The sequence below is a fragment of the Lepidochelys kempii genome, chromosome 7, assembly GCF_965140265.1.
Source record: "Lepidochelys kempii isolate rLepKem1 chromosome 7, rLepKem1.hap2, whole genome shotgun sequence".
Taxonomy (NCBI): Eukaryota; Metazoa; Chordata; order Testudines; family Cheloniidae; genus Lepidochelys; species Lepidochelys kempii.
This window is the reverse complement of record NC_133262.1, coordinates 25,362,358-25,374,973: the sequence shown is the minus strand read 5'-3', so window position 1 is coordinate 25,374,973 and position 12,616 is coordinate 25,362,358. Positions and strand designations below refer to the sequence as shown.

The following is a 12,616-nucleotide window of genomic DNA, read 5'->3' as shown; positions in this document are numbered from 1 at the left end:
TGTCTACATTCTGTTCTAATATATATCGACTATATTTTGATTATATATATATATATTCACAACAATCCTTTAATTAGAGAGAGATATTTTTTAAATGTACACCCACTTTGCGTGTACAAGTTTGAAAATCCAAGCCAAAATTGCAGAGTGGTTATCCTATTGTGGAATACAAAATGGTTTATCATTAAACGTGTAATTAGGTCCACTGGAAATAAAAGTACCTTGGGTGACGGATAACTGGTAAGCCAAAGTCTGAAGAATGGATGGCAGGTTTCACTATTAAATTCTTCACAGATTTTCTCTAGCATCGGCATCCAGGAGACAGCAAGATGACAATTCTGTAAACAAACCCACGTGCCTTCTTCCATTCCTTCTCTAATCATTTTTGCAGCTATAGGTCCTTGTCCCTGTCCCAACGAGATGGCTTGAAACTTATTTCCAACCATGTGTTTGTCATTTGCAAATTTCAGGAGACCTTGGATGAAACATGCAATCTTTTAGCATTTGTTAGTTTAAAAGACTGCTTTATATTTGATATTAAAAAAAGAATTAGAATACTATTTTGTTAAAATCTGAAAGTTCAAAATAATTAAAAGAATTTTTTCACAATGCATTAAACTATTTGATTTTAAAATCATATCCCTTTTATTCTGCAAGACAAAATTCTACAAATCTGATTTGGTAGCGTTTTATACCCATTTGGCACAGGTGCAAATGACTCCATAAGGTGCAAAAAGGAGGAGAATCAAGCTCTTAATCTGAAAAACTAGACATTTTGACAGGTCTTTTTATCTGTCACTGATTCAAAGATTTAGTAAGGAAAACATCCCATAGTGAATACTTACTAGACATGGGATCAGCTCCTGGAGACAGCACAAAGATTAGTGGGATTGTTGAATTTGAATCTAAGTAACTTTTTGATAGATCAAATGGTGGTGGCTCTACAAACTTCTTCCCCAGTTTGTCAGTTACAAAGATTGCTATTGCTGGACTAATCTATTTTAAAAAAAGCAAATATACTGGTAAGCACAAATATAACATAAAATCAGATTTGGTTGGATACACTGTATCATCTTTCATATTCATGGTAACCTAAATCATTATACAAAGAGTGAGTTGGATACTGATAATGTAGCAAATCAATAGCTATATTTCACAGTCAATGTATACAGTTCACATTCACTCTTGGGGACCAATCCATGGTTGCCCAGCAGCCCCTTTGTGCCAGCTGTGCCAATATAAAGGGGCCAGAAATATTCACATGGGTCCACTGCAGAATACTCACAGTGCAAGCGGTGGGCAGGAGAGAAAGAAAGTGAAGGGCCAGCAATTCTGCACCGCAGCAAGATGGCCCACTGCAACCAGGGAGCAACTCAAGGCAGCGCTCAGGGTTGCTTCAACCTGCACAAGGGGCCAAACTGGCCACTCAGCAGCCCCAGAATTTAGAAGGTGCAAACTGCCTCCCCTCCGCCCCTGCACTGGATGACTCAGGGCCTTGGGACTCTTAACACTAAATTTGTAGAAGTCTCAGTAAGTTTGGAATTTGAGCTCATTTAACATTCAAAAGCTTGGAAGCTTATTAAATATTTCCATACTACTGAGGCCTTATCCACCCAGCTACACTGCACTAACTTGTCAATCCCCAAATAACTCCTCCAACAGACACCAAACAGGTTGTGTTCTTGGGTTGCAGGCTTCACCTCCAATAGCTTGGTCTCCTCTTCAGAGGACAACTGGGTGTACTCCCCCAGTCTCCTATGCTTTAAATGCCTACTTCCAGTGCCTGGATGATTATTTCCCACCCTATCAACAAAAAACCCAGCAACCCCTCACAGAATCAGTGGATGGTAGAATGGAGTGGGGGTGAAACATCATCTCAGTAGGTGAGGCATAATGTCCTCACAAATGTTTTTTGTTAGTTGCAATTTTTTCAGGCTGTAGAGCACAATGCCAGGCCTCAACTAGTTGCCATTCAGTGTGACACAAGCACAACATATATCCATTTTTGCTGACCAAAGTGGCTGTTTTCCCATAAATTCTAGTAAAAGTCTCTTTTTGCCATGAAAAATGTATATAGCATGTATAGTTCTCCTAACTACCAAGACCCCTTATTGCTGTACAGATAGATTCATGAGGAAATATACTTATGAAAAAACCTGCATGTCAATTTTTATTCCAAATATTAATTCTGCAATTTTACGTCCTGTGAAGTACTAAATATAGTCAATACAGATGAAAAATAACAACTTGTGATTGTCCTTACAGTCTTATGACTCAGACAGTAAAAAAAAAATTAAGGGTTCCTGAACATATATTTGAAACAATCAAAAAGTATAAGAATTTAGTATCACTAAGAAGAAGAAAATATTAAGAGATCAGTAGTACTGGTAAAATAATACCTCACTTTTACTTTTAGAGTCAAACTGATCATTATAGATGATGACTGAATATATAACATATAGGCTAAGGATATTTAGGTAAAAGTAGAACACATGTGATCACCTGCACAGCTATGTCACTGGTTTCAGAGTAGTAGCCGTGTTAGTCTGTATCAGCAAAAAAAACGAGGAGTGAAATTCTAGCAGTTTGAAGTGTAGGGAGAAAAGAAATCTTAACAGAACTTACTGCATTTAGGTTCCATTTAATCAGTCTTGTAGTTAACAGAAAGAATAGTTACTTGCCTTACAGTAACTGTGATTCTTCAAAATGTGTTGCCTGGTACACATGTATTCACATGTCCACTCCTTGGGCAGTGTGCTGGAGACTACTATTTTTTGGCCAGCATTGTCATGTGTGGTTGTTCAAGTTGCTGTTGTGGAATCTAGTACAAGGTTAGGGTTAGCTGATGCCAGGAATGATTTTTGCCATGTTGATCTTTAGGTCCAATCTGATAAAGAGATGAAGGATCCAGTGAAGGATCTGATACATGGAGCACCCACTTGCTGCAGTGACTTCCCTCAGGTGAACCCATCATCAAGGTATGGGTGTAACTGTATTCCCTAATTTCTCAGGCGGGCTGCTACTACTGCCAATTATTTGGTAAAATCTCTTGGCACTGTCAATAGTCTGAAGAGGAGGATCTTGTATTAACAGTGGGAATCTCCGACTTGGAATTGTAAATATTTTCTGTGTATGGGGTGGATCATGATATGAAAATAAGCATCCTGGAGGTTGAGAGTCATAAACCAGTCCTAGGGATCTAAGAATGGGATCATGGATACCAGAGTTACTATCTTGAAATTGAAGTGGCAGATGACAGCACTGAGTGATCTCAACTCCAGAACTGGGTGTCGGCCCTCCTTTTTCCTTGGGATCAGGAAATAATTTGAGTAAAACCCCTTCCAGAATCACATCTTCCTCTGCTCCAAGATTCAGAAGTGAATACACCTCTTGTCATAACAGACTCTTCTGAAGAGGGTCCTTGAAAAGAGATGGGGAAAGGGGAAGAAAGGAGCGTGTGGAACTGCAGGGAACAGCCCGCAGAGATGGTCTCCTTAACCCAGTGAGCCAGTGCAATGAGGTTCTGTGATCACTGAAAATAGCGACAGCACTCCCCAACGTCTGTATGTGAGTGGGAAGGGGTAAAGATCTTCCAGGCGTTCTGTAACACTGCTCTTCACTAAGGTGTTAAAAATGATTACTTCAAGGAAGTTGCAGGATGTGAGGCAGAGGATGTAGGTCTCTTTCTCAGCAACTCCAAGAAAATAGTAACCCCGTGATGATCCTGGATGATGAAACTAGTATGTTGTAAATCAGAGGTCTGATATGCTTCCTTGTAGGAGATAGTATGTAAAATCCTAGATACCAGAGAGTAGAGTGAGAATCTTTTAACTAATGCAGGGCCTCATCCATCTTGCTTAAAATGCTACAGCCCTTGAAGGGAAGCTCTTCTATTGTTGTATGTACTTCCTTTGGGATGCCTGAGGACTGTAACAAGAAAGCTCTCCACATGGTGATAGATGTGGCCATGGATATTGCAGACATATCTGAAGCATCTAATGCTGCCTGGAAAGACATTCATGCTACCAGCTACCCATCTGAGATTACTGACTTCAGTGCCTTTCTGCTATCCTGAGGAATCTTGTATGGGAAGTCTAACACCTTATACTAATTTAAATAATCATACCTTACTAGATGTCAGGGACCATAGGTCTTGAACCCTGATCCACAGGGCTCTTACGAGCTAGGCAGTCCCAACCTGCCACCCTTGAACAGCAGCTGAATTCTAACAAAGGATACCAGTCCTGGAATATGATTGGTGGAACCTGGGGGTCCTGACTGGTCCCAAGTTTCTACTTAACCCAGGAACAGGAAGTTGTTCATGCAACTGGGTTCTCCCTGCTCAGGATTGCTTCCCCTGCAATGTCTGCTCCTACAACTTGCTGCAGATCTTCTGGTAACCTGACCCTGCCTGCCTGTGACTGACTCTCTGTCTGACCTCTGGCCAGTCTCAGACCCTGACCTCCTGGTATCTGACCTAGCCTGACTCCTGCTCCGACCAATAGGTCAGACTGCCTACATTCCAGTCATGACACTAACAAGGACTGATAGTTAGCTATTCGTAATTACAGGCTAGCCAAAGAATAGTTTTTCCTGACCACAAGGTCAAACCACCCACGTCCCGGTCATGACACTAACAAGAACTCAGAGTTAGCTATTCATAATTACCGGTTAGTCAAAGAATATTTTTCCTGACAAATAAATCTAGTCACTTTGGGGGTTTTTTGTTTGAGGGTGTCACTTTTTGTTTATTCTGTTGCCTAGTTCTTTTGTGGGCCACTGCTACCACCGGGGAGCCTGGTAGAGGATGAATATAGTAGTACTCAAAAACATCTAATGTCACCTGGAATCATTTGTCTGGATTCTTGGAAGTTGCTGCAATAGAAATTGGTGTTTACCAGATGTTCTTCGCTAGCTCCGATAATGCTTTGTTAACTGGCATCACCAGGCAATGAGGCATGGAGGCGTGAAAGATATCTAGGAGTTCTGAGATGTATCCTGTATCACCCTCCATAGCTATCTCAAATTAATTCACTATTAAGAGAAACAGGTCTTGAAAACTTTTATAATTGTTAGGTTGACAGGGGGTTGCAGGCACCAGTGCTTCATCCAGAGAAGACAAGGAAACAGCAGTTGGCATCATCTGCCCCTCCATGGTAGGATGCTCTTCTTTAGATACTTCCTCCTGTTTTTCAGCATGCTGGACTGCCACCTGAGTCCCACAAGCTCCCTATGATGGAGTAGGCAGGTGGTCCTACCTCTGGATTGGTGTGCGAATAAAAGGTACGTAGCAGGCTGCTAGCTCCAGGGAGCCCAGTAGGCCAGGGACTGGATGTTATTAGAGAAAGTGGGGCGGAGGGGGGGGGAACTATCAGGAATGCCTATCCCTGGAACCTCTGGACCCATGTGGCACACAGAAGGTTCTTTACTCTGTCAGATCCACACATACATAGGTGCAGACTCCGTGGGAGCTCCAGGGCCGGAGCAACCGCGGGAAAAAAATAGTGGGTGCTCAGCACCCACCAGTTTAATCAGCTGTGGCAGCCGCAAATCAGCTCTTGCACATGCGGGGCCCACCAGATCAGCTGTTTCCAGCAATCAGCTGTAGAGCGCAGCTGCCTATTAGCTGTTTGGTAGGGAGCCAGGATGAGCTCTTTTGCAGCATGTGGCTGCAGTTCCTAGCTTGGCTCCCACTGCAGGTAAAAGTGGTACCTTTCCAGGGCAGAGGGAGCAGGGCACCATTTAGGGAGGGCAGAGGGAGCTTCTGCTCCTCCCTGAGTTTCCTACCACAGCTGAGTGCAAACAGGAAAATGAACTGCTGCTCCATGTTGTCACCGGAGGAACCTGAAGCCTTTAGCTGTGAGCTGAGCAAGAAGTTGCTTTGGTTGATAGGACTGTCCTCCAGGAGCTGGATCAGCAGTTCCTCCCTCACCATCGGCTCGAGGCTGTGGGAAGTGTAAATTCCCCGTTGTGCAGGCTGCTGTTGCTCTGTGGCTGCGAGCGGGAGAGCTGTCTGTATTGCTCTGTCCATCTCCACCCTTTCATACATAGAGGGAGCCTTTAATGAGGTTCCCAAATGCCCCCTCAGGCTGGGCAGCTGAGAGCCTGTGCACCTTAGAAACCCCCCCAGCGCTAGCAGCCCCAGAACCAGAGGGGCAGTGGGCACACAAAGCACTCCATATGGGTAAATATTTCCTTGTCACCCAGCTGATAGGATGAGAGCCAGGAGAGAGCAGTTTCTGGCTAGCCTTGGGAAAGAGAAGGGAACTGATGAGTGCTGATCTCCTTAAGTCTCTCCCACAAAGGTGGTCAGTTTTATTTTCAGTGTAACAGTCAATGCTTCCTTTATACATTTCAGTTGCTCCTGATGGAAACCATAGGAAGTTATTGTACATACCTCTGCTTCTCAATCAGAAAATAAAATCTTTCATGAATTAGTCTATGGACCCTGGGGACTTTTTTTTTTACAATTCCTGGAGAGCTCTTAATTCTACCTGGTGTTACAGCCTTAGAACAGGTCTCTTTAGTAAGTTCCTTAATATTTGAGTACGCTCTTGAAAATGACATTTTTTAGAGAGCAAATTTTCTTAATAACATTTAAGACATATAGTGTCATATTATATTTTCATTAAGGCACGGTTAAGAATCCTCCAGTTGGGTCACTGTAGATACATACTCAGGATTTCTATATTATTTTATAAAACTGAACGGTTTCCAGAGGCTAAAACAGGCTTTTAGATCAGTGATTTGTAAATGCAAGTTCAATTTTTACATTTGTTTTTTATGTTTTGAATCTTCACACCTTTAGTACCTTAAACTGGAGTGTGTTTTCATTTGTGCAGGAGAAATATCAAATGCATTGTATAAATAGATTTAAGACTTTATTTCTAATTACTGAGTAACTTAATAGGAAAAGAAAACACATTGCCACTGGAAAAAGGTGATAACATTTGTATTTACAAGAAATACACCTTCAGGTGTCTCAGAGCTGATAGAAAACAAACAAAAGGCAGTATTTCTTCACACAACACACAGTCAACCTGTGGAACTCATTGCCAGGGGATGTTGTGAATGCCGAAACCTTGATACCTCCATTGCCCCCATCACCACACAGACATGAATGGATTTAGCCTAGGAGGCAGGGAAGTATCAGCCCCATTTGGAAGGTGGGATCTAGGGCACCCAGAGGTGAAGTGATTTTCCCACGGCTAAGCAGGGAGTCTATGGCAGAGCAGAGAATCAAACCCAGAACATCTGAGCCCCAGGCCTTTGCCCTAACCACTAGGCCACCCTTCCTACATTGAGGAGGGGAAACCTCCTGTGCCTCTTTGAGTGAGTGGGTTGGGGCAGGCGCTAGACAGAGCCACCAGGAGGCGGGGAGCAGGGGCAGGCCTTTGGGGGTGTAGTGGGGTAGGGCCTTGGGAGAGGGGGCAGAGTCAGGGTGGGGCACCCGCCAGCAAAACCAAAGGTCAGCACCTATGCACACACATCATAAGAATAGTCCTTGGAAAGTAAACAAGATACCTCTTTAATATGTTTGGAGACTGATTAAGAATTTCTTGGCGATAATTTCCTTTCTGTTAGCAGTGTCTCCCACAATGCTAGCTGTCTGGTCTGTTTTCCTTTCTCAGCAGTTCACAGAGGCGGATCAGCTTTTTGGTATTGCATGGTCTGGCCATGACTCCTCTGCTCCCATTTTCTAACACATTACTTATTCCCAAGCCGTAAAACTTGCATAACTTTGCTAACACATATTCCAAAGATATTAACTATGTACATTAGATGAAGGAATATTGCCATATGGCAATGATTCCAGTCAATATTTGACACTTGACTCATAAGTAACTCAGGATGACTAGAATTTTGGGAGACACTGCTAGCAGAAAGTAAATTATTGGTAAGAAACTTTCAATTCTGCAGCTCAGCATCTCCTACAATTCTGGATGTCTGGGAAAAGCTGTAGGGAGGATTATGAAACAAAAGTTCAGTAGGAAAGAAGTAGTCCCTTTTTTGTAAGCTTGCTCAAAAGTCTATATTATTTCTGTGACTCCACCTGCGGCACCTTCCTGCCAAAGACAGAAAGTCCACCTTGCAGTACTTAATGAGGCGTTAGCTGTAGACCAAGTGGCTGCTTTGCAAATTTCCAAAATGGATGCACTTGCTTGTTCTGCACATGAGGTTACTAAGGATCTTGTAGAATGTGCCTTGATCCCTTCTAGGACAGGAACCTCTGATGATCTGTAGGCTTTCACAATACATAGTCTAAACCATCTAGTAATGGAGGACTTGGAAGCTCTGAGTCCCTGGCATTTTGGGTGGAAGGGCATGAATAGAGAGCCCAATCTTTTCATGGATTCTGTACATTTGAGACAGATTTTCAATGCTCTTCTGACATCTAAGGTGTGTGATGCCTTTTCAGTTGAATGTTGTGGTTTTGGATAGAATGAAGGAAGCACAACCTCTTGGGAAGTGTGGAAGGAGGAATATTCTTTAGGAAGAAAGGATTCTGTTGTCCTGAGCACCTGATCCTCTTGGATCCTCTTGGAACAAGCAATAAGGCTTCGGTATAGATAAGGCTGCCCGCTCCGACACTCACCTGGTCGATGTGACAGCTACTAGGAAACAAGTCTTAATGGATAAATAAAAGGCTGACACAGAAGTCAAAGGCTTGAGGGGATGGCTTTTCAGGAAGAATGGCATGACTAATGATATGGCTAATTGGACTGCTTGAAGGAATCCGGTTATCTGTGGGATGTCTGCCAGGGACCCCTAGGATCCTGCAAATAGCATGTTACTGAGAGTGGACACCTGACGTATAATGGTACTGGAGAAAGTCCAAAATGGATGAAATTCCTGATTTTCTGAAATTTGCATTGTGTTCTTGGCACCACTTATTGAATCTGGACCAGAAGGAGGAGTCCATTTTTAGTGTCAATACTCTCCTAGACAGAAGCAATGCCTTAATGAAAAGGCAGAAGCAGAATGGAGCAGGGCAGGAACAAGGCAGGAGTAAGGTCTGCCAAAGCAATTGGCTAAGATCTTCCTCATTGCACAGACAACTTCCTGGTGTCCCCTTAAGTAGTGTGCCTGGACCAATCAGGATGCCGGGAGCACTGTCAATCAGGCCCTCTGTGGGCAGCATATCCTGTGGTGCTTGGGCCCACAAAGCTCATAATCTGTCAACTGCTGCTTTACCACAGCTGTTCCGTGGTGGTATGAATGTGGTGGTCGCTCAGGGACCAGCAGACCGAGGTTCTAGACCCATGGATCCTCACAAGGCTGATTTTTGAGAAAGGTGGTTGAGAGCAGGAGATTGAGCCAGAGCTCACCACAGCATCCCTGGGCAAAGAGCATTCATGTCCAGCGTGGTCTTGCTTTCCTGGATCCACAGCTGGCCTCACTGAATGGTCAGGAAGAAAAGGCTTGAAGCAAGCGTCCTTAGCCATCTGCACCCTTTTTTAAAAGGACTGACAGATAGAACATTTTTCAGGTATGCACCCCTCCGCAAGGCAAAAAAAAAAAAGCTCATGTAACTGTCTTTAAGCAATATATCTGCTTCACAGGAAGAGCAGTTCTTGAAGCTGGGAAACTTCAGTTCAGTCATGGCTAACTCATGGTACCATGAAAATATTTTCACCAAATGAAGAAAAAATAACTATATTACTATTTGCCAGTAGGCAAAACTATACTATGTACACTAAATCCAACCTAATCCTAAAACTATATGCCTAAAAACTATACACAAAAAGATTTGGTGATTGCACTAGGACATGGACTCTACCAAGGTCTCACAGCCACAGGCAGTAAAGAGGAACTGAGGGGCAGTTGGGCCCACTCCATCCTTTATGCCCTGGGTACAGGAGCACAAGAACACTCAGAGTGCATAAGCAGCCCCAAAACATACTGGTAGCCAAAATATCTGGCTTTCAAGGGCATGGGGGTACCAGGAGTGGCATACATATTGGCAAGCACTCAAAGAACATAGTAACATGTAATAATAATTATCAAAGTGTACTACATGCCAAATAACAGTCTACAAACAAATGTTTCTATGTCCTTTTACCTTGTCTGATCTTAGGCACCGAAGAATGATAATCTTTTGTAGTTCATTCAACGTTTTATCCCATGGTTTTGGTAAGGGAACATTGTGTGGCTCTTTGCTGTCATAGATTTTACGCCACTCACTTGCATTTTCAGAAATATGACTCCTAGAAGAAAAAGCATAGTCTGTTATTGTAAATGCCTAGAGTTTAGGTTTTCATTAATTCACTTGATTAAATGAAAAACAAAGAAATAGTGTCATATGCAGTACAATTAATAAAATCGATTCGACATGCATTATCCCCCTCTCAACCAGCCAAAAATTGTATATTATACAACTTCTTACCTGACTTCTGCACTGGGAAGTGGGAGGGACCACCTAAGCTGGTGTGGAGGAGCAAAGCCTCCATCTGTATGGCCTGGGTCTCCCCAAGGTCTGCTTGAATCTCAGGAGATTCATAGGTTCTGGGTATTGTGAACTCCCTATTTCTTCTATATTTGTGCATGACAAACACCACTACCCAACAGAAGAATTCAAAGGAAATTCTTTGAAGAAGAAATCTTGTGGAATTTTCTTCCCTGGAACACCCTCCGATAGGTTATCCCATGAGTGGGGGAGAGACTGGTTCTTACATTAGTCCAGTTCCCCACCTCTTCCCCACAGTTAAACTTACATTTAAAGGAAGGAGAACGCCAAACAACTCTGGTTGTTTTGTCAGAGAATGGGGTTTGCTCCTCCATGAAATGATCTGTAGTGCCCACTCCCAAACCCCACAGATGCTCTGGGACCCACAGCAGACTCATGTGGAAGGCTTATGCCTTTGCACTGGCTCTAAAATCCTATGGTGAAATCCTGACCCAATTGAAATCAATGGCAAAACTCCCACTGACTTCAGTGGGGCCATGATTTTACCCCGGTGTCTCCTCCCTTACACCTGCAACAGAGTTCTGCTATTAGGGACTCCCCCTGGCCACAGCTGCCTCCTTTTCAAAGTAAGATTCTTCTACCAGGAAGGGACTTCACAGGGAAAAGTAATACAATCCACTCCAGAAAGACAAGTTCTTTATCTGGGAATTGATTGGATTCATTCTGACAATTACTTGAATAAAACATGAAATAACCTTCTAATTAATTAACCTCCTCAGCAACTTCCTTACAATGTGTGACAAAGAAGTACTCACTTCTGAAGCTGAGACACAATTTATGTTGTACAGGTATCAAATCACATTGATATTCAATATCACATTGATAGTCTGAAAAAGTCTCAGAAATATTTCTTAAATGTATGCAACATACTTCAGTCAATGTAGTTTTTTGTAATTTCACAATGGATTTTTACTGTACCTCAGTCCTCTAAAAGCTGAGAAATCACTTGCACGACATAGTTCATCCCAGCTTTTATCTTGTAGCCAAGTTGGATCTGGATTCTTGTGTTTGTTCTTGAGACCCACTCCTCCAGTTAATAGGAACATAAATTCCTGTTGTTCTATCTCTTTCCTAGCCCTAAATTCAGAAGAATGCCAAAATAGTTTGTAAGCAATACACAGTTATATTAAAAATGCATTTTGACATAGTATAAAGCAAAAGCTGTTTGTTATGTATAAAGCAAAAGCTGTTATGTTCCATTTTTATTTTACAACATTCATATTGCAGTAGCATCTGAGGTTTCAGGGCCTCACTGTGTTATGCAATTTACAAACATTATAAGGAGAAATGATAATTAAGGGTAAGGGAAGAAGGATACAATCATATGTATACAATTCACTTATTTTTACTTATAAAAAGTCTCAGCTACTGCTATCTGTGTCCAAGCCTACCCATCAATCATTGGCTGATTTCCTGTAAGTGTCATGCCAAAGATGGATCTTGAGGAAGAATGCAGAGGAGGAGATGGTTGTGGCCTTACAAATCAGCTCAAGAAGGGCCTCCCATGCATAAGGCAGAGTGGAAGACAGTGTGGATATGATGCATAAGATGTTAGCATTCACTATAAATTCATATGGTTTACAGTTAAGCAATATAAATTAATATAGCTGGTGAGCCTGGTTATTAAAAAATGTATGCACATAATAACTGATTATGATGTTTCCAAGTAGCCATGTGTGCCTTCCTTTCTTTCTTCAATGCCCACAGACACAAACTACATTGTGCAAAAGCAGCAGCACAGCCAGTCAGCCAGAGTGGAGAGTCTAGATCACATGGTGGAAGGAAAAGCAGAGACAATGGGGAGATGGGAAAAAGAAAGGCTCCTCAAGAAAGGGGGAGTGATATGCTCCACAAAACTGCCGGAAAGACAGACCTCTTACTTGGAGAATTTTTCCTGAAACCTTATATTTAAAATGATGTTCACATTGTATTATTATTAGATAACATCATCCACCCCTTTGAAGGGTACCATAAAAACATAAAAGGAAAAAATTAATGAGACATTTTGAGGCCTCATCTTCCCACCCAAATCAGTGGCAAAACCACTGATTTCAATGGGAGCAAAAGCACTCACATTTCATGACTAGGCACTAAAGACTAAGTTATCACCATTTGTGCCCAAGTATTCTGTTATTTGTAAATACTTTC

General features: G+C 42.3%; 1 protein-coding gene across 6 annotated transcripts in view; it reads right to left on the bottom strand.

The window, feature by feature from the left end:
- Window positions 1-12,616, bottom strand: part of DNAH12 (dynein axonemal heavy chain 12) — a 180,590-nt gene that overhangs the window by 20,531 nt on the left and 147,443 nt on the right. For all 6 annotated transcript variants that reach the window (XM_073351483.1, XM_073351485.1, XM_073351484.1 and 3 more), the window contains 4 exons: window positions 11,387-11,545; window positions 10,064-10,208; window positions 846-996; window positions 222-475 (listed from right to left, as the gene is read on the bottom strand). In XM_073351483.1, coding sequence (XP_073207584.1) covers window positions 222-475; window positions 846-996; window positions 10,064-10,208; window positions 11,387-11,545 — 709 coding nt within the window. The remainder of the gene's footprint in view (window positions 1-221; window positions 476-845; window positions 997-10,063; window positions 10,209-11,386; window positions 11,546-12,616) is intronic.